A 23,396-nucleotide genomic window follows, 5' to 3' on the forward strand; every position below is an offset into this window, starting at 1 on the left:
CTCCATCACCCACTTGCGCACCATCGACACATTGGCCGCCCAATAATACCCCGAGAGATTGGGTAACGCCAGCCCCCCACCATCTCTACCCCGCTCCAAGAAGACCCTCTTCACCCTCGGGGTCCCATGCGCCCAAACAAAGCTCATGATGCTGCTGGTCACCCTTCTAAAAAAGGCCCTAGGGATAAAGATGGGCAAACACTGGAAGAGGAACAAGAACCTCGGGAGAACCGTCATTTTGACGGACTGCACTCTACCCGCCAACAATAGCGGCACCATGTCCCACCTTTTAAATTCCTCCTCCATCTGCTCCACCAGCCTGGTAAAATTAAGCTTATGGAGAGTCCCCCAACTCCTGGCCACCTGCACCCGCAGGTATCTGAAACTCTTCACTGCCCTCTTAAATGGGAGCCTCCCAATTCCCTCCTCCTGATCTCCCGGGTGTACTACAAATACCTCGCTCTTGCCTAAATTTAACTTGTAGCCCGAGAAGCCCCCAAATTCCGCTAACAGCTCCATCACCCCCGGCATTCCCCCTTCTGGATCCGCCACATACAACAGCAGGTCGTCCGCATACAGCGATACACGATGTTCCTCCCCACCCCGCACCAGACCCCTCCATCTCCCTGACTCCCTCAACGCCATAGCCAAAGGTTCAATCGGCAGTGCAAAGAGCAAGGGGGACAGGGGGCACCCCTGCCTGGTCCCACGGTAGAGCCTAAAGTACTCCGAACTCCTTCCAGTTGTAACTACACTCGCCATCGGAGCCGCGTAGAGCAGCCTCACCCATTTGATGAATCCCTCCCCAAGTCCAAACCGCTCCAGCACCTCCCACAGGTACCCCCACTCAACTCTATCAAACGCTTTCTCCGCATCCAGCGCCACCACTATCTCCGCCTCCCCCTCCACTGCCGGCATCATAATAACATTTGGCAGTCTCCGCACATTCGTGTTGAGCTGCCGTCCCTTGACAAATCCTGTCTGATCCTCATGTATCACCCCTGGCACACAGTCCTCTATCCTGGTGGCCAGGATCTTCGCCAGCAACTTGGCGTCAACATTGAGGAGCGAGATAGGCCTGTATGCTCCACACTGCAAGGGGTCCTTATCCCGCTTCAGGATCAGAGAGATCAGTGCCCGCGACATTGTCGGGGGCAAAGCCCCCCCCTCCCATGCCTCATTGAAGGCTCGCACCAACAGGGGGCCCACCAGATCCACATACTTTTTATAAAATTCCACCGGGAACCCGTCCGGCACCAGGGCCTTACCTGACTGCATTTGTCCAATCCCCCTGACTACCTCCTCCAACTCTATCGGTGCCCCCAGCCCCTCTACCAGCTCCTCTTGAACCCTTGGGAACCGTAGCCTGTTCATAAAGCTCTACACCCCCCCTCTCCCCAACGGAGGTTCCGACCGGTACAGTTCCTCGTAGAAGTCCCTAAAGACCCCATTTACCTCTGCCCCCTTCTGCACTACATTCCCACCCTTATCCGTCACTCCACCAATTTCCCTAGCCGCATCTCGCCTACGGAGCTGATGCGCCAACATCCTGCTCGCCTTCTCCCCATACTCATATACCGCGCCCTGCGCCCTCCTGCACTGTGTCTCCGCCTTTCTGGTGGCCAACAAGTCAAATTTGGCCTGCAAACTACGCCGTTCCCCCAGCAACCCCTCCTCCGGTGCCTCCGCATATCTCCTGTCCACATCCAGGAGCTCCCCCACCAGTCTCTCCCTCTCCTTCCTCTCCCTCCTTTCCCTGTGGGCCCGGATGGAGATCAGCTCCCCCCGGATCACTGCTTTCAGAGCCTCCCAGACCATCCCCACCCGGACCTCCCCCGTGTCGTTGGTATCAAGATCCCCCTCAATACTTCCCCGGACCCTCCTCCACACCTCCTCATCAGCCAGCATCCCCACATCCAGGTGCCAGAGCGGGCGCTTATCGACTGCTCGCCCCAGGCCAGCTCGCCCCGCCTGACCCGTACCCCATGGCGATAACGCCTCTCCTCTACCCCCCCCGGCCCACACCAGCTCCTCCTGGCCATTCCAGCAGCAACCCGGTATCCCCCCCACCCCCCCAGGCTAGGACCCCTCCTAGCCGCGACGCACCCTCCATGGTACTTCCGTGAGTCAGCTGACTTCTGCTGACCCCGGCAGCTCCCGCCAAAACCCATCCCCTCCCGGCATGGGGTCATCCCCCTCTTGCCACACCTTGCCACCGCTTCAGCGCGGGAAAGAAAACCAGTAGAGGCCACGCCCCCACCGCCAGCTCCGCCCCCCACCCCGCGGCGCGGGAAACCAGAGGAAACCCCGCGCTTTCATACTACCACACCCCACCCTTCTGACACAGCTCCTCAAAATCCAGTTTCACCCCAACCCCCAGCCCCGTACAGAAGAGAACATATAAAGCACATACCCCCCACGTTCCCCACATACCCCACACCCATACCCAACAGACAAACCCACCCGGAAACAGAGCAAAAAGAAAAAACCAGCATACATAACACACATGTCAAAGTTGAAGAACAGCAACAGCGAAAACAGCAACGGCCATAGTGTGTTCCCAGATCCTAGTTCGAGTCCAGTTTCGCCGCCTGTACAAAGGCCCACGTCTCCTCCGGGGACTCGAAGTAGTGGTGCCGGTCCTTATATGTCACCCACAGGCGCGCAGGCTGCAGCATTCCAAATCTGACCTGCCTGGCATGCAGCACCGCCTTCGTCCGGTTGAACCCGGCCCTCCGCTTTGCCACCTCCGCACTCCAGTCCTGGTAGATCCGTACTACCGAATTCTCCCACTTGTTGCTCCTCACCTTCTTGGCCCAGCGCAGCACACACTCCCGGTCACTGAATCGATGGAACCGCACCAGCACCGCCCACGGGGGTTCATTTGCCTTAGGCCTCCTGGCCAGCACTATGTGAGCTCCCTCAAGCTCCAGGGGCAAATGGAAGGACCCCGTCCCCATCAACGAGCTCAACATCGTGGTCACATACGCCGGGAGATCCGACCCCTCCAGCCCCTCCGCCAGGCCCAGGATCCTCAAATTCTTTTGCCTCGTGCGAACGTCCAGCTCCTCCAAGCGGTCTTGCCACTTCTTGTGAAGTGCCTCGTGGAACTCCACTTTCCCCACGAGGACCACGGCCTCCTCCTCCCTCTCAGCGGCCTGCTGCTGCAACTCCCGGATAGACACCTCCTGTGCCGCCTGGGTCCCAAGCAGCTTGTTGGTAGTCGCATTCAGGGAGTCCAGCAGCTCAGCCTTCAGCTCCGCAAAACAGCGCAGAAGAGAGGCCTGCTGCTCCTGCGCCCACTTCCACCAGTCCTCGGGTGTTCCGCCGGCCGCCATTTTGTCCTTCCCCCGCTTTTCTTGGGGAGCTGCTGCAGCTTTTTCCTTTGCCCCACTCCGGGTGAGCACCATAAATTATGGGGAATGCTCCTCTAGACACCTTCCCCCACTGGGATTCGTCGTAACAGCGCCGTTTGGGGCCCTCAAATCGGCCCAAAAGTCCTTAAGTAGCGGGAGCTGCCGAACGGGCGGCTTCGCTCCGCATAGCCGCAACCGCAAATCCGAGCAGGGCTTTACTGATGGGGGTAGTGGACATTGAGTACTCAGCAATCACGGTCTCGGATCATGCCCCACACTGGGTGGACTTAGAGGTGAGCAAGGAGAGTAGCCAGCGCCCGTACTGGAGATTGGATGTTGGACTGTTAGCGGATGAGGAGGTGTGCGGGTGGGTGAAGAAATGTATCCAGGACTATCTGGTGACTACCTCGAGTGACACAGGGCAAGTCTCGGCAGCAATAGTCTGGGAGGCGCTAAAGGTGGTGGTCAGAGGGGAGTTGATTTCCTTACGGGCCCACAGGGAGAAGGTAGACAGGGCAGAGACGGATCGACTGATAGGGGAAATACTTCAGGTTGACAGGAGGTATGCGGAGACCCCAGAGGCAGGGCTTTTAAGGGAACAACAGAGGCTACAGGCGGAGTTTGGCCTGTACAGGGAAGGCGGTGGAGTAGCTGAGGAAGGTGAGGGGGAGGATATATGAGTATGGAGAGAAGGCCAGCAAAATGCTTGTGCAGCAGCTCAGAAAGAAGGAGGCAGCCAGGGAGATTGGGAAAGTGAAGGATAGAGACGGGAACTTGGAGATTTAACAGGGGTTAACAGGGCGTTCAAGGTGTTTTATAGCAGGTTGTATGAGTTGGAACCCCCCAGCTGGGCCGGAAGGGATGAGGCAGTTCTTAGGGGGGCTGGGGTTCCCAAAGGTGGAGGAAGGGCTGTTGGAAGGGCAGGGGGCCCCAATAAGGATTGAAGAAATAGCAGAAGGGCTGAAGCCATGCAGTCAGGTAAAGCCCCAGGACCAGACGGGTACCCAGTGGAGTTTTATAAAAAGTTCTCAGGGATACTGGGGTCACTGCTGATGAGGACATTTAATGAGGCAAGGGAAAGAGGGGGACTTCCCCGACGACGTCACAGGCCACAACCTAACTGATTTTGAAGCGGGAGACGGAACTGGAGCTATGTGGGTCCTACAGGCCGATCTCCTTATTAAATGTTGACGCCAAACTGTTGGCCAAAATCTTGTCCTCAAGGATGGACAATCATGTTCCAGACATGATTGGGGAGGACCAGATGGGATTTGTTAAGGGTAGGCAGTTGGTGGCCAACGTAAGAAGGTTGCTGAATGTGATCATGTTGCCCCCAGAGGGTAAGGACGTGGAGGTAGTGGTCGCAATGGACGCAGAGAAGGCCCTTGACCGGGTTGAATGGGAATACCTGTGGGAGGTGTTGGGGCGGTTTGGGTTTGGACGGGACTTCATCGACTGGGTTAGGCTGCTGTATCAGGCGCCTGTGGCGGGTTTACGGATGAACAAGTTGACATTGGGCTGTTTTAGGCTGCACCAGGGGACGAGGCAGGGATGCCCCCTCTCCCCACTGTTGTTTGCACTGGCCATAGAGCTGCTGGCAATTGCGCTGAGAGCCTCAAGGGGCTGGTTCGTGGAGGGGTGGAACACAGAGTCTCATTATACGCAGATGACATGTTCCTATATGTTCTGACCCACGAGAGGGGATGGGAGAAATGATAATTATGAGGATTCTGGGGAATTTGGCTGGTTTTCGGGTTATAAATTGAACATGGGGAAAAGTGAGATGTTCGCGATCCAAGCAAAGGGGCAGGAAAGGCGATTGGGGGAGCTGCCATTTCGAGTGGTAGGGGGAAGCTTTCGGTATTTAGGCATTCGGGTAGCACAGGAATGGGAACGGCTACATCAGCTAAATTTGACTCGACTGGTGGACCAAATGAAGGAAGACTTCCGAAGGTGGGACATGCTCCCACTATCACTGGCTGGGAGGGTACAGACAGTGAAAATGACGGCCCTCCCCAGATTCCTGCTTGTTTTTCAGTGCCACCCCATCTTTATTCACGGACCCTTTTTAAAGGGGTAAACAAGGTGATCTCTGGCTTTGTATGGGTGGGTAAAACCCTGCAAGTAAAAAAGGTGATGCTGGAGCGTAGCCGGGGGGAGGGCGGGCGGGCTGGCATCCACATCATGCGCCAGGCTCAGCCTGATACAATTCAAGGTCGTTCACCGGACAGACATGACGGTGGCCCGGATGAGCAGGTTCTTTTGTGACAGGTATGCAGGAGGCTGGGCATGCCCAACGGATAGTGTGTAAGAAAGGTGGGACCTGGGAGGGAGGAAGACGGCCTTTGCGTTATGTTTATATGTACACTGTTTCTTCTGTTATTGTTATAAAAACCTCAATTAAATGTTTTAGAAAAAAAGGATTGTTTTTGCTTGAGATCAGAAGAGTGAGGGGGGATCTTGTAGAAACCTATAAAATGCTAACAGAACTAGACACGGTAGAGCTATGAAAGATGTTCCTAATGCTGCAGGTGTCCAGAACCAGGGGTCGCAGTCTGAGGATACGGGGTGGACTATTTAGGACAGAGATGAGGAGAAACGTCTTCACCCAGAGAGGGGTTGGTCTGTAGAATTTGCTACCACAGAAAGCAGTTCAGGCCAAAATATTGTATATTTTCAAGAAGCAGTTGGATTTAGCACTCTGGGCAAAGGGGACCAAAGTAAATGTGATGGGAAGGCGGGATCAGCTAATGAGATGGATAATCAGCCATGATCATAATGAATTGTGGAACAGGCTCGAAGGGTCTGAAAGGTCTGCTCCTCCTATTTACAATGTTTCTGATGTTCTGATATTATCCTTTACTATAAGGGTTGCCCCACGTCCTTTGCCATTCCTCCTGTCTTTCTGATATATCGTGTATGCTGGAATATTTAATTCCCAACCTTGACCTCCCTCTAACCATGTTTCCACAATGGTGATTAGATCTAAATCATTTACCTCAACTTGTGCCACAAATTCTTCTATCTTATTGCAGATGGATGCTTCGCGTGTTTAGATAAAGAATTTTTAATTTAATTTAATTTAATTTAATTTAACTTTGATTCCCTGCAATGATTTTATTCGCTGAGTATATTTTTGCATCCCTTGATGTCCCACTCTGTTTGTTTTTACCAACAACACTATTTTGGTTTGATATTGTGGCCTTATCCTTTAGATTTCTAAGTTTCCCTTCACCGGAACTGTCCTTCCCTTCTGTTAGTTTAAAGCCCTGCATCTTTGAAGGTCACAGGTGGCGCAAAAACTGAGGGAATAACTGGCTTTGTAGACAGGAGTACTGGAAATCATGCCAAGCCTTTCCAAAAGACTAGTTAGGCCTCAGCTGGATTATCGTAGATTCCTGAGTGGGACACTTTTTGGAACAATGTCAAGGCATTGGAGAGAGCTCAGAAGGATGATGACACCAGGGGATCAGTTGTTCAATTATGTAGAGAGACTAGAGAAGCCATTCTGAGATCACAGAATGTTAAGTGAAAACCTAATACTGTAGAGACATTCAAAATATTTTAGGGGTTTTGATCGATGAAGTCAAGACAAGACTCTGGCAAGTCACTCGATAACTACAGACAACAGATTTAAATTATTGCAGGCATAGGTGCAATCAGCTAAACAACCTCCTGTGCTGTCAGTTTTGGTCATTTTTGCTAAAGCAGGTCACTTATGTATTTGGTGATGTTCTGTAACAGTCCCGGTGTAACGTCTCTGACATGTAAACACCTATCACTCTACCACTTAACAGTCACAGGGAATTGCAAACAGTGCAGACACTTAGAACATGTTTTGTAAGAACCGGTTCAGATAGACGTTTTCAAAAGTGAAATCTTTATGAACAAAGAACATAGAAAAGCACAGTAAATGGTCTTACAACACCAGGTTAAAGTCCAACAGGTTTGTTTCAAACTCTAGCTTTCGGAGCACTGCTCCTTCCTCAGGTCTCCTTCTCTCTGACTGTCAATACTGTTGAGGGTTCTACCATTCACTGTATATTCCCTACCTGTATTAGACCTTCCAAAATGCATTACCTCACATTTGTTAAATGAATAGAAAGCTTTGAAATGTTTTCCATTCCTTTCCCATCATTCAGCCTTACTGTGCTCAACCCAGTCCAACGCCGGCATCTCCACATCAAAGAAAGGTACAGCACAGGAACAGGCCCTTCGGCCATCCAAGCCTGCGGTGACCATACTGCCCTTCTAAACTAACATCTTCTACACTTCTGGGGTCCATATCCCTCTATTCCCATCCTATTCATGTATTTGTCAAGATGCCCCTTAAACATCACTATCATCCCTGCTTCCACCACCTCCTCTGGCAGTGAGTTCCAGGCACCCACTACCCTCTGTAAAAAAAACTTGCCTCCTACATCTCCTTGAAACCTTGCCACTCGTACCTTAAACCTATGCCCCCTTGTAATTGACCCCTCTACCCTGGGAAAAAGTCTCTGACCATCCACTCTGTCTATGCCCCTTATAATTTTGTAGACCTCTATCAGGTCGTCCCTCAACCTCCATCGTTCCAGCGAGAACAAACTGAGTTCATTCAACCGCTCCTCATAGCTAATGCCCTCCATACCAGGCAACATCCTGGTAAATCTCTTCTGCATCCTCTCGAAAGCCTCCACATCCTTCTGGTAGTGTGGTGACCAGAATTGAACACTATACTCCAAATGTGGCCTAACTAAGGTTCTATACAGTTGCAACATGACTTGCCAATTTTTATTCTCGAGGCCCCGGCCAGTGAAGGCAAGCATGCTGTATGCCTTCTTTTTTGTTAAAATAATTTTTATTCAAATTTTCACATTTTCACAAAAAAGAAAACAATAACAGAAAATTCTAAGAACAAAAAAAACAGAACCCCCCCCCCCCCCCCCCGCCGTAAATACAAAAGAGAAACAATAAATTAACGCCCACCATTGGCAAAAGACAAGTATTCAACACAAAATAAAAACAAAGAGACAACCCCCCCCACCCCCGGGTTGCTGTTGCTGCTGACCCTTTGTTTTTACCGTTCTGCCAGGAGATCTAGGAAAGGTTGCCATCTCCTGAAAAACCCCTGCACTGACCCCCTTAGGGCAAATTTCACCCTCTCCAATTGAATAAACCCGGCCATATCGTTGACCCAGGCCTCCACGCTTGGGGGCCTCGCATCCTTCCACTGAAGAAGAATCCTCCGCCGGGCTACTAGGGACGCAAAGGCCAGAAACCGGCCTGTTTCGCTTCCTGCACTCCCGGCTCCACTGCAACCCGAAATATTGCGAGTCCCCAGCCTGGATTGACCCTGGATCCTACCACCCTCGACACCGTTCTTGCTACCCCCTTCCAAAATTCCCCCAGCGCTGGGCATGCCCAGAACATGTGGACATTGTTTGCTGGGCTCCCCGAGCACCTAATACACCTGTCCTCACTCCCAAAAAACCGACTCATCCTTGTCCCGGTCATATGAGCCCTATGCAGCACCTTAAACTGTATGAGGCTAAGCCTTGCACACGAAGAGGAGGAGTTCACCCTTTCCAGGGCATCTGCCCACGTCCCCTCCTCAATCTCCTCACCCAGTTCCTCCTCCCATTTACCTTTCAGCTCCTCCACCGAGGCCTCGTCTACCTCCTGCATCACCTGGTACGCTTCCGAGATCCTCCCCTCTCCAACCCACACCCTCGAGAGCACCCTGTCCTGGACCCCACGCGGCGGCAGCAGAGGGAACCCTGCCGCCTGACAAACGCCCTTACCTGCATGTACCTAAAGGTGTTCCCCGGGGGGAGCCCAAACGTCCCTTCCAACTCACCCAGGCTCGTGAACTTCCCATCTATGAACAGGTCCCCCAGCCTCCTGACACCTGCCCTGTGCCAACTCAGGAACCCGCCATCAATTCTCCCCGGAACAAACCGGTGGTTCCCCCGTATTGGGGACCCCATCGAGGCCCCCACCTCCCCCCTGTGCCGCCTCCATTGCCCCCAAATCTTGAGGGTAGCTGCCACCACCTGGCTCGTAGTATACCTCGTCGGAGGGAGCGGCAGCGCCGTTGCAAGCGCTTCCAGGCTTGTAGCCACACAGGATGCCATCTCCAGCCTCTTCCATGCCGCCCCCTCCCTGTCCATTACCCACTTACGCACCATCGCTGCGTTGGCAGCCCAATAATACCCACAGAGGTTGGGCAACGCCAGCCCTCCCTCCCCCCATCCCTGCCGCGCTCCAAGAACACCCGTCTCACCCTTGGAGTCCCGTGCGTCCACACAAACCCCGTAATGCTCCTGTTAACCCGCCTGAAAAAGGCCTTCGGGATAAGGATGGGGAGGCACTGGAACAGGAACAGAAACCTCGGGAGCACCGTCATCTTGACTGACTGCACCGTACCCGCCAGGGACAGTGGCAGCATGTCCCATCTCTTAAACTCCTCCTCCATTTGCTCCACCAGCCTTGTGAGGTTTAGCTTATGCAAGGCCCCCCAGCTCCTGGCCACCTGAACCCACAAGTACCTGAAGCTCCTCTCCGCCCTTTTCAGTGGGAGCCTCCCAATCCCCCCTTCCTGGTCCCCCGGGTGTACCACAAACAGCTCGCTTTTCCCAAAGTTAAGCTTATACCCTGAGAAATCCCCAAATTCCCGGAGAATCCCCATCACCACCGGCATTCCCCCCACCGGGTCCGCCACATACAACAATAGGTCGTCCGCATAGAGCGACACTCGGTGCTCCTCCCCACACCGGACCAGCCCCCTCCAATCCCCTGACTCCCTCAGCGCCATAGCCAGGGGTTCAATTGCCAGAACAAAGAGCAGGGAGGACAAAGGACACCCCTGCCTCGTCCCTCGGAATAGCCGAAAATACTCCCTCCTCTTATTCGTGGCCACACTCGCCATCGGGGCATCATACAACAGCCTCACCCAACTGACAAACCCCTCCCCAAACCAGAACCTTTCCAGCACCTCCCACAAGTACCCCCACTCGACCCTATCAAAGGCCTTCTCCGCATCTAGCGCCACTACTATCTCTGCCTCTCCTTCCACCGCCGGCATCATAATAACGTTCAAGAGCCTCCGTATATTAGTGTTCAGTTGCCTCCCCTTCACAAACCCCGTTTGATCCTCGTGGATAACCTGCGGCACACAATCTTCTATCCTCGTGGCTAAGATCTTTGCCAACAACTTGGCGTCCACATTCAGGAGTGAGATCGGCCTGTATGACCCACACTGCAGGGGATCCTTGTCTCGCTTAAGGATCAAGGAGATCAGCGCCCGAGACATCGTCAGGGGCAAAGCCCCCCCCTACCTGGCCTCATTGAAGGTCCTAACCAACAGGGGGCCCAGCAGGTCTGCATACGCCTTGTAAAATTCAACCGGGAACCCATCCGGCCCCGGCGCCTTCCCCGACTGCATGTTCCCTATCCCTTTAACCAGCTCCTCAAGCTCAACTGGCGCCCCCAGACCCTCCACCCGTCCCTCCTTCACCCTCCGGAATCTCAGCCGGTCCAAAAAGCGCCCCATCCCCCCCTTCTCCGCCGGAGGTTCGGACCGATATAGTCTCTCATAAAAGTCCCTGAAGACCCCATTAATGTCTACCCCCCTCCGCACCACACTTCCTCCCTGATCCTTAACTCCACCAATCTCCCTAGCCGCATCCCGCTTACGGAGCTGGTGTGCCAGCATCCTACTCGCCTTCTCCCCATACTCGTACACCGCACCCTGAGCCTTTCTCCATTGAGCCTCCGCCTTTCTGGTGGTCAACAAGTCGAACTCAGCACGAAGGCTGCGCCGCTCCCTCATCAATCCCTCCTCCGGGGCCTCCGTGTACCTCCTGTCCACCCTCACCATCTCCCCCACCAATCTCTCCCTTTCTCTCTGCTCCCCTCTCTCCCTGTGGGCCCGAATGGAGATCAACTCCCCCCAAACCACCGCCTTCAGCGCCTCCCAGACCGTCCCCACTCGGACCTCCCCATTATCGTTGGCCTCCAGGTACCTCTCGATTCATCCTCGAACCCGCCCCCTCACATCCTCGTCCGCCAGCAGCCCCACCTCCAAGCGCCACAACGGGCGCTGGTCCCTCTCCTCCCCCAGCTCGAGGTCCACTCAATGCGGGGCATGGTCAGAAATGGCTATCGCCGAGTACTCAGCGTCTACTACCCCCGCAATCAGCGCCCTACTCAAAACAATGAAGTTGATCCGGGAGTAGGCCTTATGCACATGGGAGAAGTATGAAAATTCCCTGGCCCTCGGCCTCGCGAACCTCCAAGGATCCACCCCTCCCATCTGGTCCATAAACCGCCTCAGCGCCTTAGCTGCCGCAGGCCTCCTACCCGTCCTGGAACTGGATCGATCCAGTGGCGGATCCAGAACCGTGTTGAAATCCCCCCCCATTATCAGGCCCCCCACCTCCAAATCTGGAATCCGGCCCAACATGCGCCGCATGAAACCCGCATCATCCCAATTCGGGGAGTATACATTGACCAGCACCACCCGCTCCCCTTGCAGCTTGCCACTCACCATCACGTACCTCCCACCGCTGTCTGCCACCACACTTGACGCCTCAAACGACACCCTCTTCCCCACCAGGATCGCCACCCCCGGTTTTTTGCATCCAGCCCCGAATGAAACACTTGGCCCACCCACCCCTTCCTCAACCTGACCTGATCCGCCACCTTCAGGTGTGTCTCCTGAAGCATAGCCACGTCCGCCTTCAGCCCCCTCAGGTGCGCGAACACGCGGGACCGTTTGACCGGCCCGTTCAGTCCCCTCACATTCCAGGTGATCAGCCAGATCGGAGAGCCACCTGCCCCCTCCTCCGTCAACTAGCCATCACCCTTCCGTAGTCCGCCACGTGCCCGTGCCCCCCGCTCAGCCCGTTCCCCACAGCGACAGACCGCCATCCTGTTGCCGTATGCCTTCTTGACTACCTTCTCCGCCTGTGTTGCCCCTTTCAGTGACCTGTGGATCTGTACACCTAGATCTGTCTGTCAATACTGTTGAGGGTTTTACCATTCACTGTATAACTGTATATTCCCTACCTGTATCAGACCTTCCAAAATGTATTACCTCACATTTGTTAAATGAATAGAAAGCTTTGAAAAGTTTTCCATTCCTTTCCCATCATTCAGTTATTAAACTCTTTCTACTTTCCTCTTCTCTCTTGAGGTCCAACCCCTTGTGTGGTGGTACCTTTGGTACCTCGTGCCAGGCCAGGAAGTACAGGCTGTTTTACTAAGGAGAACACCAGTTTCCAGACACGGAATCTATATGATATTCCTCACCATCTCCTTTGCTTATTGTGTCCATCAGGAATCAAAGCTTTGGTTTGCTGTTTGTTATCCAGACGCTAACTTTACCAGCCTCTGATCTTCTCCCCAGCTCTTTCTCTTCTGATCTGGAATTATGTTAAATGAATACAGTCATCAAATTGACAGATTCTGTTTCAATCTCTCTGTAGGGGGAGCTGATCGGAGTTGTTGGAAAGGTCGGCTGTGGCAAGAGCTCCCTGTTAGCAGCGATATTGGGAGAACTCAACAGGTAATTTTAGAAAAATACATTGATTGTAGCATGGAAACAATTCAGTGGGCCCAATTGTATTAACTTTTACTCTTCACGCAAGTGCATTATCCAATCTGTTCCACCTGATGTCCCCATTGTCAATAATGAAAGAACCCAGCCTGTTACTGCAAAAGCAAAGCTCTTCAGCCAGAAGTGACGAAGGGATAGCCATCCCTCCCCACTCCTGAGATCCCCAGTACCATAGATACCAATCATCAGCCAATTTGATTCATTCCACATGACGTCAAGGAATGGCTGGAGGCACTGTAGGCAATGGGCCCCAAAAACATCCTGGCTGAAAATGTGTTCCAGAAATATCTCTGCCCCAAGTCAAGCTGTTTTCGTCAAGCTACAATACTGGCATCTGCCCAATAATGTGGAAAGTAGCCCAGATAAGTCCAGCCCACAGAAGGCTGACAAATATATTCTAGCTGCAATGACCAAGTTAGGAGGAGTAAACTGACTCACCTCTTTGTCCCACTCCTCTGTTGATTATAACAGTTTGAATTTAAAAAGATGATATTACCAATTCAACATACACTTTTAATTTTTTTTTGTTAAATTTAGATGACCCAATTAATATTTTCCAATTAAGGATCAATTTAGCATGGCCAATCCACCTCGCCTGCACATCTTTGGGCTGTGGAGCCGGGGACCACAATTCAACATTCACTTAACAGTGTATATCTTGGTGCAATAAATAAGCCAGCCAGATTCCTTAAGTTAACAAGTAAAGAGTTAATTTTATTGCTAAAAGTCATTCAGTTAAGATGAAGAAATTAGTAACAAAGAAATTTAATATGTATGGATATATTCAGCTCCTTACTACTGCAATAATCAACCCTACTGCCTCCCCACGTCTCCAGCCATGGCCATGAGGAGATCAAACTTTACAGAGTCTCAGATCTTAAAACTTGTGACTGGTGGATGTACCTGTAAGAAATGGGTGTTTATCAAAAAGCTGCAGTGATGTCAGTGTGTGGGTAGAGCTGGGCTGTCTGTCTTTCACTTTCGTTTTGAGCCGCAGCTGCGGTGTGTTTGGCTTCGTTTTCAGAGGTGGAGAGCTGCTTTCAAAGCAAGCAGCTGTGTAATGATCTCTCTCTCTACAAGCTAAAGAATGTCTCCAGATCATTGATGATTTCAAAGTAATATCTGTTTCTAGATCTACGGGGAGTTATATATATACATAACACAATCAAAACCCCAACAGAGGCCCAAGGCAGAATCATAATTATAAAGAGACAGTGGAAAAGAGGACCTACAATAATAACAAGATTTTCAGAATATGGTGAAGCCTGTAGGGCCTCCCAATGTCAAAGGCAAAGAAAGGAATAGCGAAAATACAGTCCTACCTGGACTATCCCACCAGACGATAACACCGATCAGTGAAGAGAACAGATACCTCAGGGAGAACGACAAAGTATACATCAATGCACAGAATACAAACCATCCCCAGGACCCCATGTACCAGAGTCAAGGAAACCAAACAAAACCCAGCCTCTCAGGAAACCCCCTCCCCCACACCCTTTGAAAGGGACATCCCGAACCCGCAGGGGAACAGCACCGGTCAGGCCTAGCCCAGCACCAACCGAAACAAAGAACTATACCCCCAAGGCCTCCAGCATACCCAGAGAACCGAGCAGTAGCCCAGGGAAGGAATATGAAGAGAGACACCAAACAGAGGAAAGGAAAAACTCAACCTCAAGAAGGTGATGGAAGGAACCCAGTCCAACCCAGGATGCAAATTCTGCCCAGGCCAATAAAAGATCAAGACATGGATTCTTAATTCGAAGAATAGACAAATCCAATACAAAAAATAGAAATGGATTTGTTCTAACTGGGGGCTATCCTCAATCTCAGTGAGGACTGACCTAACCCTTCCAACCATATCCACCCACCCACTCTCCCCACCCAACCACACTCTACTCATCCTCTTCACAAACAGGACAGGGGGTGATAAAAAACACCCCTTCCCCCAACCACGAGACTTATGAGACACAATAACCAAAAGGAGTAAAACTGAACAAATCACACTCCCCAAAATTGACTCAAAATGATCTTGCTAACACAAGATAACAGAATAATAATAATCTTTATTAGTGTCACAAGCAGGCTTACATTAACACTGCAATGAAGTTACCGTGAAAATCCTCTAATCGTCACACTCCGGCGCCTGTTCGGGTACACAGAGGGAGTATTCAGAATGTCCAATTCACCTAACAATCACGTCTTTTTGGACTTGTGAGAGGAAACCGGAGCTCCCGGAGGGAACCCACACAGACACCGGGAGAACATGCAGACTCCGCACATAGTGACCCTAGTCGGGAATAGAACCCTGGTCCCCGGCGCTGTGAAGCAACAGTGGTAACCACTGTGGTACCGTGCCGACAATAAGGGTAATCAACAGCACAAGGCCATCACGCTCACATTTCACACTCCTCTGCAAGAAAAAGACAACAATAAAGAAGTCAACAACATGATCAGCAGGGACAATCACGGTTATCAAAGAACCGCAGGGTAAATTGCAGGATAAAGACGTCTTCCATGCAGGTTCAACGAGCACTTTTCAGGATCTATCAGGATTCCATTAATTGGAGCATCAAACATCATCACTTCCACCATGCCGTCTCTCCGTTGCCCAGGCAGTCCATAACCTAGGCCCTAGCCAGAGGAATGACTAAACCCTCTAGGTCACCTCCAACCCCTCACAACAAGGATTAAGAATATTACTTTTTAAAAAATATTTTTATCCTCCATTTTCACATTTTCTTCAGAATGTACACCCCACCAACAAACAGTAAATGGAAACGAATACACAATGTCAATCCCCTTATTAACAACAACGATCCCATCCTCCCACCCCTCCCAAACAACGGGCCACCTGACAATATAAGCATCAAATAAAACTAAACCTCCCAAGGAGGAAAAAAGAAAAAGGAATCAGGAATAGCCCCTGGTCGCCATTAACATAGCTAGTCCACCCCCCCAACCCCCCTAATATTCAATGCCATCCAATCCCTGGGGCTGATTTAATAGGGGCTGGTTTAGCACGGGACTAAATAGCTGGCTTTGAAAGCAGACCAAGGCAGGCCAGCAGCACGGTTCAATTCCCATACCAGCCTCCCCGAACAGGCGCCGGAATGTGGTGACTCGGGGCTTTTCACAGTAACTTCATTTGAAGCCTACTTGTGACAATAAATGCTTTTCATTTCATTTTCGTTTCATTTCATTTCCCCGAAAGAGTACCGTGAATGGCACCCATGAATTGTAGACACCCCCCCACCAACCCTCCCAGACTCTTCCCCTCCACTTCCTCTTGTAAACTCCTCCCCTCAAGCTTGGTTCCTTCCCCCAACTTTTCACCCCGGCTAGACTAACTGAAACCTGTTCTGCCAGGCTCCGATGGCCGCAGTTTCCGCTGTCCCAAAATAAAAGTCCTTGGTTTTGTAGGTCACCCTCAATTTAGCTAGATATACTATGCTGCACTGCCCCTTGCTGATGTACAGTGCCTTCTTCACCCGGCTGAAGGCAGCCCGCTTCCTCGCCAGCTCCACCATAAAGTCCTGGTATATACGTATACCAGCTCCAGCCCACTGCACCACCTGCTTTGCCCAGCACAGGACCTTCTCCTTCACGCTATACCTACAGAAACACATAGTTACTACTCTTGGCGGCTCACTCGCCTTTGGTATAGGCCTCCACGACCGATGAGCCCGATCCAGTTCGTATCGAGGGGATCGTCCCCCTCTCCCAATAGCTCCGCCAACATCGTGGCAAAATATTCCGTCGGCCTCGGGCGTTCCACCACTTCGGGCAGACCCACGATCCTCAGATTCTGCCGCCTGGATCTGTTTTCCAGGTCTTCCATTTTGGCTCGCAGACCCTTGTTGGTCTCTGTCACCTTCCGCAACTCCTTCCCCATTGAGGTGAGTTGATCACTGTGCTGCGATAATACCTTTTCCACTTCCTTCAGTGTCTCGCCTTGCTCCCGCACCTCCGTCACTGTGCTTGATACCGCCGCCCTCACCGGGGCAATCGCCTCCTCCACCAGCACTTTCAATACCGCCCCATCTCCTTCCTCATCGCTTCCATGTGCTTTGTGAACTGTTTTTCAAGTTCAACAACCATCACTTTGGCTATTTCTTCTGCTGTGAGTGATGCGGCCTCCTCTGGTGCTCCAGCCTCTGCTTTCCTTACTGTTCCTGCGCTGACTTTTCCATTCACCGACGGACTTTCATTAACCCCCTTTTTCACGGCCGTTTTTTTCCCAAGCTTGGACATTTCTCCTGTGCCTTCTTACAGCTTTTTCAGCCTCCGTTGCCCCAAAATTCCTATTCCCGAGCGGGAGCCCTCCAGTGTGCCGGATCAGGAATATTCTGATATAGGACCAATGACCTCTGGGCCTTACTGACCCCTGGCCTCACAGACAGGATACGTTGTGCTTCATTGAATCGGTTACCCCCAGCCTACTGATCAAGATTACCAAAGCATGGCAGCCAATTCTCGAACTCAATCAAGAATTCATCTCCCATCTCTTGGCAGAGACCGGGCTCAGGGGACATTCTGCCGGCCCCCATCTCCCAAACCCATCAGGATAATCAACATCATACAGCAAGGTTTTGACAACTCAAAGGTGGCCCTTAATCAGGAACAGTGTTCTTTTGAAATCACAAACTCTTTTGAGCATCTATACCACTCCTTCGAAAGGTACCCTGTAGTCCTTCGAAATGAGTTCTATGACCTACAGCACAGACGGCGATTCTCAGTCAAGGCAACATCTTTGATGGTGGCCATCACACGATGTACACAGTACCTCCAAGGTGAGACCCCACGCAGTAACAACTGCACCACTGCAAGCTGGGCCCCACCCCAGCTCACTCCAACGTCACAAACAATCGAGGATTTTAGCATTTTACCGCGGCCCTTCCTTGCAAAAAGACCAATCAACAACTTCCAGGTACATGGCCATGCAGCCCATGGAAAAGCAAATACGAAATGTGCATCAGAATGAAATGAAGGAGAAAAAAAAATTAGCAGTGCCGCAGCTCGTGAAAAGGCAACCGCTCCTGCGCTCACATCACGTGACCACCCCCATCCCCTTATTTTAAAATGTGCCACCTGGTTCTATGTTCCCCAAACAAGAACAATATCTTACCTGCAATTATCTGTATATCCCTTTCCGTAATGCGATCACCTCTCATTCTTCAAAACTCAAGAGAATAGAGGCTCAGTTTGCCCAATCTCTTGATATAAGAAGGTCCTGCCATTCCTAGATCAAGTCTGGTGAACCTTCATTGCACTCCATCTATGGAAATAATATATTTTCTGAGGTATGGGGACCAAACCTGCGCACAGTTCTCTAGGTGCAGTCTAACCAAGCTTTTGTACAATTGAAGCAAGACTACTCCTGTACTTCAAATCCTCTTGCGATAAAGGTTAATAATCCATTAGCCTTGCTAATTGATGGCTCCACCTACATGTTACCCTTCAGTGACTCGAGGACAAGGACACCCAGGTCCCCTTGTACATCTACACTTTCTTATTTCTTAGCATTTAGGAAATATATAAGACCAAAGGACAAAGGAGCAGAATTAGGCCACTCGGCCCATCGAGTCTGCCCCGCCATTCAGTCATGGCTGATATTTTCTCATCCGCATTCTCCTGCCTTCTCCCCATAACCCCTGATCCCCTTATTAATCAAGAACCTATCTATTTCTGTCTTAAAGACACTCAGTGATTTGGCCTCCACAGCCTTCTGCGGCAAAGAGTTCCACAGATTCACCACCCTCTGGCTGAAGAAATTCCTCCTCATCTCTGTTTTAAAGGATCATCCCGTTAGTCTGAGATTGTATCCTTTGGTTCTAGTTTTTCCTACAAGTGGAAACATCCTCTCCACGTCCACTCTATCCCCCCTCATCCTTCTAATCTCCAACGAGGACAGACCCAGAGTCCTCAACCGTTCCTCATATGACAAGTTCTTGTCATGTGACCCTTTCCCCTTCCTCATATATGGGCCCAAATCTGCTCACAATACCCCAAATGGGGTCTGACCAGAGCCTAATACAGCCTCAGAAGTACATGCTTGGTCTTGTATTCTAGCCCTCTTAACATGAATGCTAACATTGCATTTGCCTTCCTAACAGCCGACTGAACCTGCACGTTAGCCTTAAGAGAATCGTGAACAAGGACTCCCAAGTCCCATTGTGCTTCTGATTTCCTAAGCATCTCCCCATTTAGAAAATCGTCTATGCTTAAATTCCTCATTCCAAAGTGCTTAACCTCACATTTTTCCACATTGTATTTCATTTTGCCACTTCAATATAAATATTTACAAATGTATAAATCCCCCTGGATTGGAAATTTGCACATGTCACTCCACCTTTTAAGAAGGGTGAAAAGGGGAAACCAGGAAACCACAGACAGCCTAACATCTGCGGTGAGGAAACTGCTGGATCTACAATCAGGGATGGGGTAACTGAACACCATACACAAACTCTGATAGATCAGGGAGAGCCAGCATGGATTCTTATTGAATGTTTAGAAGAGGTGGCAAAGGTAGTGGACAGGGGAATGTCTATGGATGTTATTTATATCGACTTCCAGAAGGCATTTGATAAAATTCCACGTAAGAGGCTGTTTACTGAGGTGAAAGCCCACAGAGTTGAGGGCAAATTATTGGCATGGTTACAAAGTTGTTGAGTGGCAAGTGGTAGCACAGTCGTCAGCATTGTTACTTCACAGCTCCAGGGACCTGGGTTTGATTCCCGACTTGGGTCACTGTCTATGTGGAGTCTGCATGTTCTCCCTGTGTCTGTGTGGGTTTCCTCCGGGTGCTCTGGTTTCTTCCCAAATGTCAAGAAAGACATGGGCTGGGATTCTCCGAAATCCCGGCCAAGTGTTGACGCCGGCATAATCACCGGAGTGGTGTACACCGGCATCAACGGGACTCTTGGATCAGCGAATCAGCGGTCCTCAGGGGGCCTGCACGGCGACGGCATGGTGGCCGTCTCCGCGCCAGCGTCGCGCAACATGGCGGAGACCTACAGCAGGCCCGCGCGGAAGGAGGTAGGCCCCCTCCAAATCGTGGGGGCCCGCCGATTGCTCGCCCCCGATCGCGGGCTTGGACGCCGTGGAGGCCCCCCCCCCCCCCAACATTGAGAGGGAGGAGGCATTAACAGTTTTAACGGGCCTAAAAAGTGGATAAATCCCCAGAGTCAGATGAGATGTATCCCTGGTTTATATGATGCAAGGGAGGAGATTTCAGCAACCCTAACAAAAAATTTAAAATCTACTCTGGCCGCAGGAGAGGTGCCAGAGAACTGGAGGACAGCTAATGTGGAAATTACAGGCCAGTGAATCTAACTTCAGTGATCGGGAAACTACTGGAAAAGAATTAATCTCCACGTGGAGAGCCAAAGATTAATAAAAGATGGTCCGGGTGGTTTTAGGGAGACCATGTTTTACAAATTTGATTGAATCCTTTGAGGAGATGACTAGGTGTGTAAATGAGGGTAGTGCAGTTGATATAGTCTACAAGGACTTTAGTAAAGCTTTGATAAGGTCCCATATGGAAGGCTGATGAAGATAAGAACCCATGGGATCATTCGTGGCCATTAATTGACTATTTAAGAGTCTCAAACAGCCCAAGGACAGGTGGGTTGCCTGATGACTTTTCCATTTGAGTGGAAGATTGCAGTGTGGCCGGTGCTTTGGGAAACGTGCTCATAGCATCCAATTCATCTTGCATCTCCATGTCTGCCTGCCAACCCACTCCCAGGATGGCATAATAAATATTCTGCACTGTGTTTTTGGATAATGTCACCAAGTGGCAACATGGAAATACGCAACAGCAATGGGGAGACAAGTTACTGCAGCTGATTCTCTCGGTATGATTAAATAGATAATAATGGAACCAGGTCCCACCAAGCTGTATGACAATGAGGAGGATGGTGTGATCAACCATATCACAAGTTGTAGACAGATTGAGGAGGGTAATTTATCTCTACACATAGCAAGGCATTTGAAATGAAATGAAATGAAATTAAAATTTTCATGGCGAATGTCGATTCTCCGACCCGGATGGGCTGAGCGGCCTGCCGTTCACGACCGTTTCACGACGGCGGCAACCACACCTGGTCGCTGCCGTCGTGAAACGGGTGTGGAGATGCCCGTTTGGGGCTGGTAGGGGGCCTGGTGGGGAATGAGCACCACGACTGTGCTCGGGAGGGGACAGGCCCGCGATCGGTGCCCGCGATCGGTGCCCACCGATTGTCGGGCCGGCGTCTCAATCGGACGCACTATTTCCCCTCCGCCATCCCACAAGATTAAGCCGCCACGTCTTGCGGGGCAGCTGAGGGGAAAGGTGGCCACCGCACATGCGCGGGTTCGATCTGTCAGCGTCGTGACGTCAGCCGCGCATGCGCGGGTTGGAGCCGGCCAACCTGCGCGTGCGTGGCTGACGTCATTAGGCGTGTCATTCTCGGCGCAACGCCCCTGCGGCCGAGATTTACGGAGCGCCGCTCCTAACTCCGCCGGCAGGGGAGAATAGGGGGCGAAGAGCGGCCTCCGAGGCCGTCGTGAAACTCGCCAAGTTCACGACGGCCCTCCCGATTTTTCCTGGAAGCGGAGAATTCCGCAACTAGTCGCCACATTCCAGCGCCTGTTCGGGGAACTTTTGGAGAAATTGAAGTGTTTTCTTGGTGAATCTGAAGTTATATGAATGACATTTTCATTGGACAACCTAAAAGGACATGGGGAGACTGTGACAGTGAGATCTTGTCACTGGACGAGTAATCCAGGCACCTTGGAAAATAAATGCTCTGGGGACCAGGGTTAATTAGTTTTAAATTATTTTAAATAATTAATAAGGGAAATCAAGGGTTATGGGGATAAGGCAGGAGAATGGGGAGAGAAATGTATCAGCCATGATTGAATGGCGGAGCAGACTCGATAGACCGAGTGGCCTAATTCTGCTCCTGTGTCTTATGGTTCAAATCCCACCACAGATGGCAGATGGTGAAATTTGAATTCAATATAAATTTGGACTTAAAAGCCTAATGATGACCATGAAACCATTGTCAATTGTCGTAAAATGTTCACTAATGTCCATTCTTACCTGGTCTTGCCTGCACGTGAGACTAGACACAGCCCTCTGAAAATATCCCAGCAAGTCATTCAGTTCAAGGACAATTAGGGATGGGCAATAATGGCTTCAATGCGACAGGACTAACTGGCAAGGGGGTTCAGAGCGTAAGTGGATAATGAGGGAGAAAATATCTGTTGCGTTATTGAGAAACCTTTGCAAAAGGATTTATCCTTCTCCAGCTGTGTAAATCTGGGTAAAGTGAAATCAGAGCCTGAGTGTCGATATTCGTAGCCATTTTTCTGTCCCACCACTCACTCCATAAGGTGTTGATTTTTACTGAAGTGGACTTTCCTGATCACCTCACCTCAGTAAAAGATCCATTCTTTAAATGTCAGTCAAAGCAGGGAGTGTTGCCAGGTTATTCAACCGTAAGGTGCATCACAACCTAACCCAACTCTACCTTCACTTCTCATTTTAAAATACCAAGACAGCAATTGGTGTCGAAAAATCTTTCTTCCCCCTCGCTTCACACCCAGATTGGGAGCTGATGCCAATCATTTTCCCCACTGCTTTCCTGACTTACAATTCAAGCCTGGCTCTTCCTTTTACGTAAGGTTTATATGGACTCATTCTCTGAGGGAACCTTTATCATTGGATGTTTCTCATTTCAACTGTAAGTTCTTGTCAGGTTTGCACGCTGCATAAATTTTTCTTGAAGCCAAAAAAAAATAATTTTTTTGTGTTTTGTTTTTCTTTTCTCTTGCTTTCTCTAGGCTTGATGGAGAAGTGTATGTCTCAACGCAAAAGGAGGGCTTTGGCCTGGCAGCTCAAGAGCCCTGGATTCAGTTCACCACTATCCGGGAAAATATACTTTGTGGAAATAAATATGATGCCACCTACTATGAAGAAGTGATTAAGGCTTGTGCGCTCTCAGAGGATCTCAATGTACGGAATCTATAATATATATTTATAATGTATACAATTCTTTTCATTCAAAGAGCAATTTAAAAGCAATGATCTGAGCTTTTCACAAATGAAAGTGGAGTGATTTCACTTTTTAAAAATTAATTTACAAGATGTGGGCTTTGCTGGCTAGACCAGCATTTATTGCCCATCCCGAGTGGCTCTTGAGAAACTGGTGGTGAGCTTCCTTATTATGCTGCAGCCTCTGTGGTGCACATAGAACATACAGTGCAGAAGGAGGCCATCCGGCCCATCGAGTCTGCACTTTCACCCCATCTCCGTAACCCAATAACCCCCCCCAACCTTTTTGGACACTAAGGGCAATTTATCATGGCCAGTCCACCTAACCTGCACGACTTTGTACTGTGGGAGGAAACCGGAGCATCCGGAGAAAAGGCACACAGACACGGGGTGAACGTGA

General features: G+C 50.6%; 1 protein-coding gene across 1 annotated transcript in view; it reads left to right on the forward strand.

Annotated features, from left to right (window-relative positions):
• The window catches only part of abcc10 (ATP-binding cassette, sub-family C (CFTR/MRP), member 10), a 317,294-nt gene that overhangs the window by 161,597 nt on the left and 132,301 nt on the right, over positions 1–23,396 (forward strand). The window contains exons 7-8 of the mRNA XM_038798938.1: positions 12,827–12,906; positions 22,786–22,957. Coding sequence (XP_038654866.1) covers positions 12,827–12,906; positions 22,786–22,957 — 252 coding nt within the window. The remainder of the gene's footprint in view (positions 1–12,826; positions 12,907–22,785; positions 22,958–23,396) is intronic.

This window comes from Scyliorhinus canicula, chromosome 6 (genome assembly GCF_902713615.1).
Source record: "Scyliorhinus canicula chromosome 6, sScyCan1.1, whole genome shotgun sequence".
Taxonomy (NCBI): domain Eukaryota; kingdom Metazoa; phylum Chordata; class Chondrichthyes; order Carcharhiniformes; family Scyliorhinidae; genus Scyliorhinus; species Scyliorhinus canicula.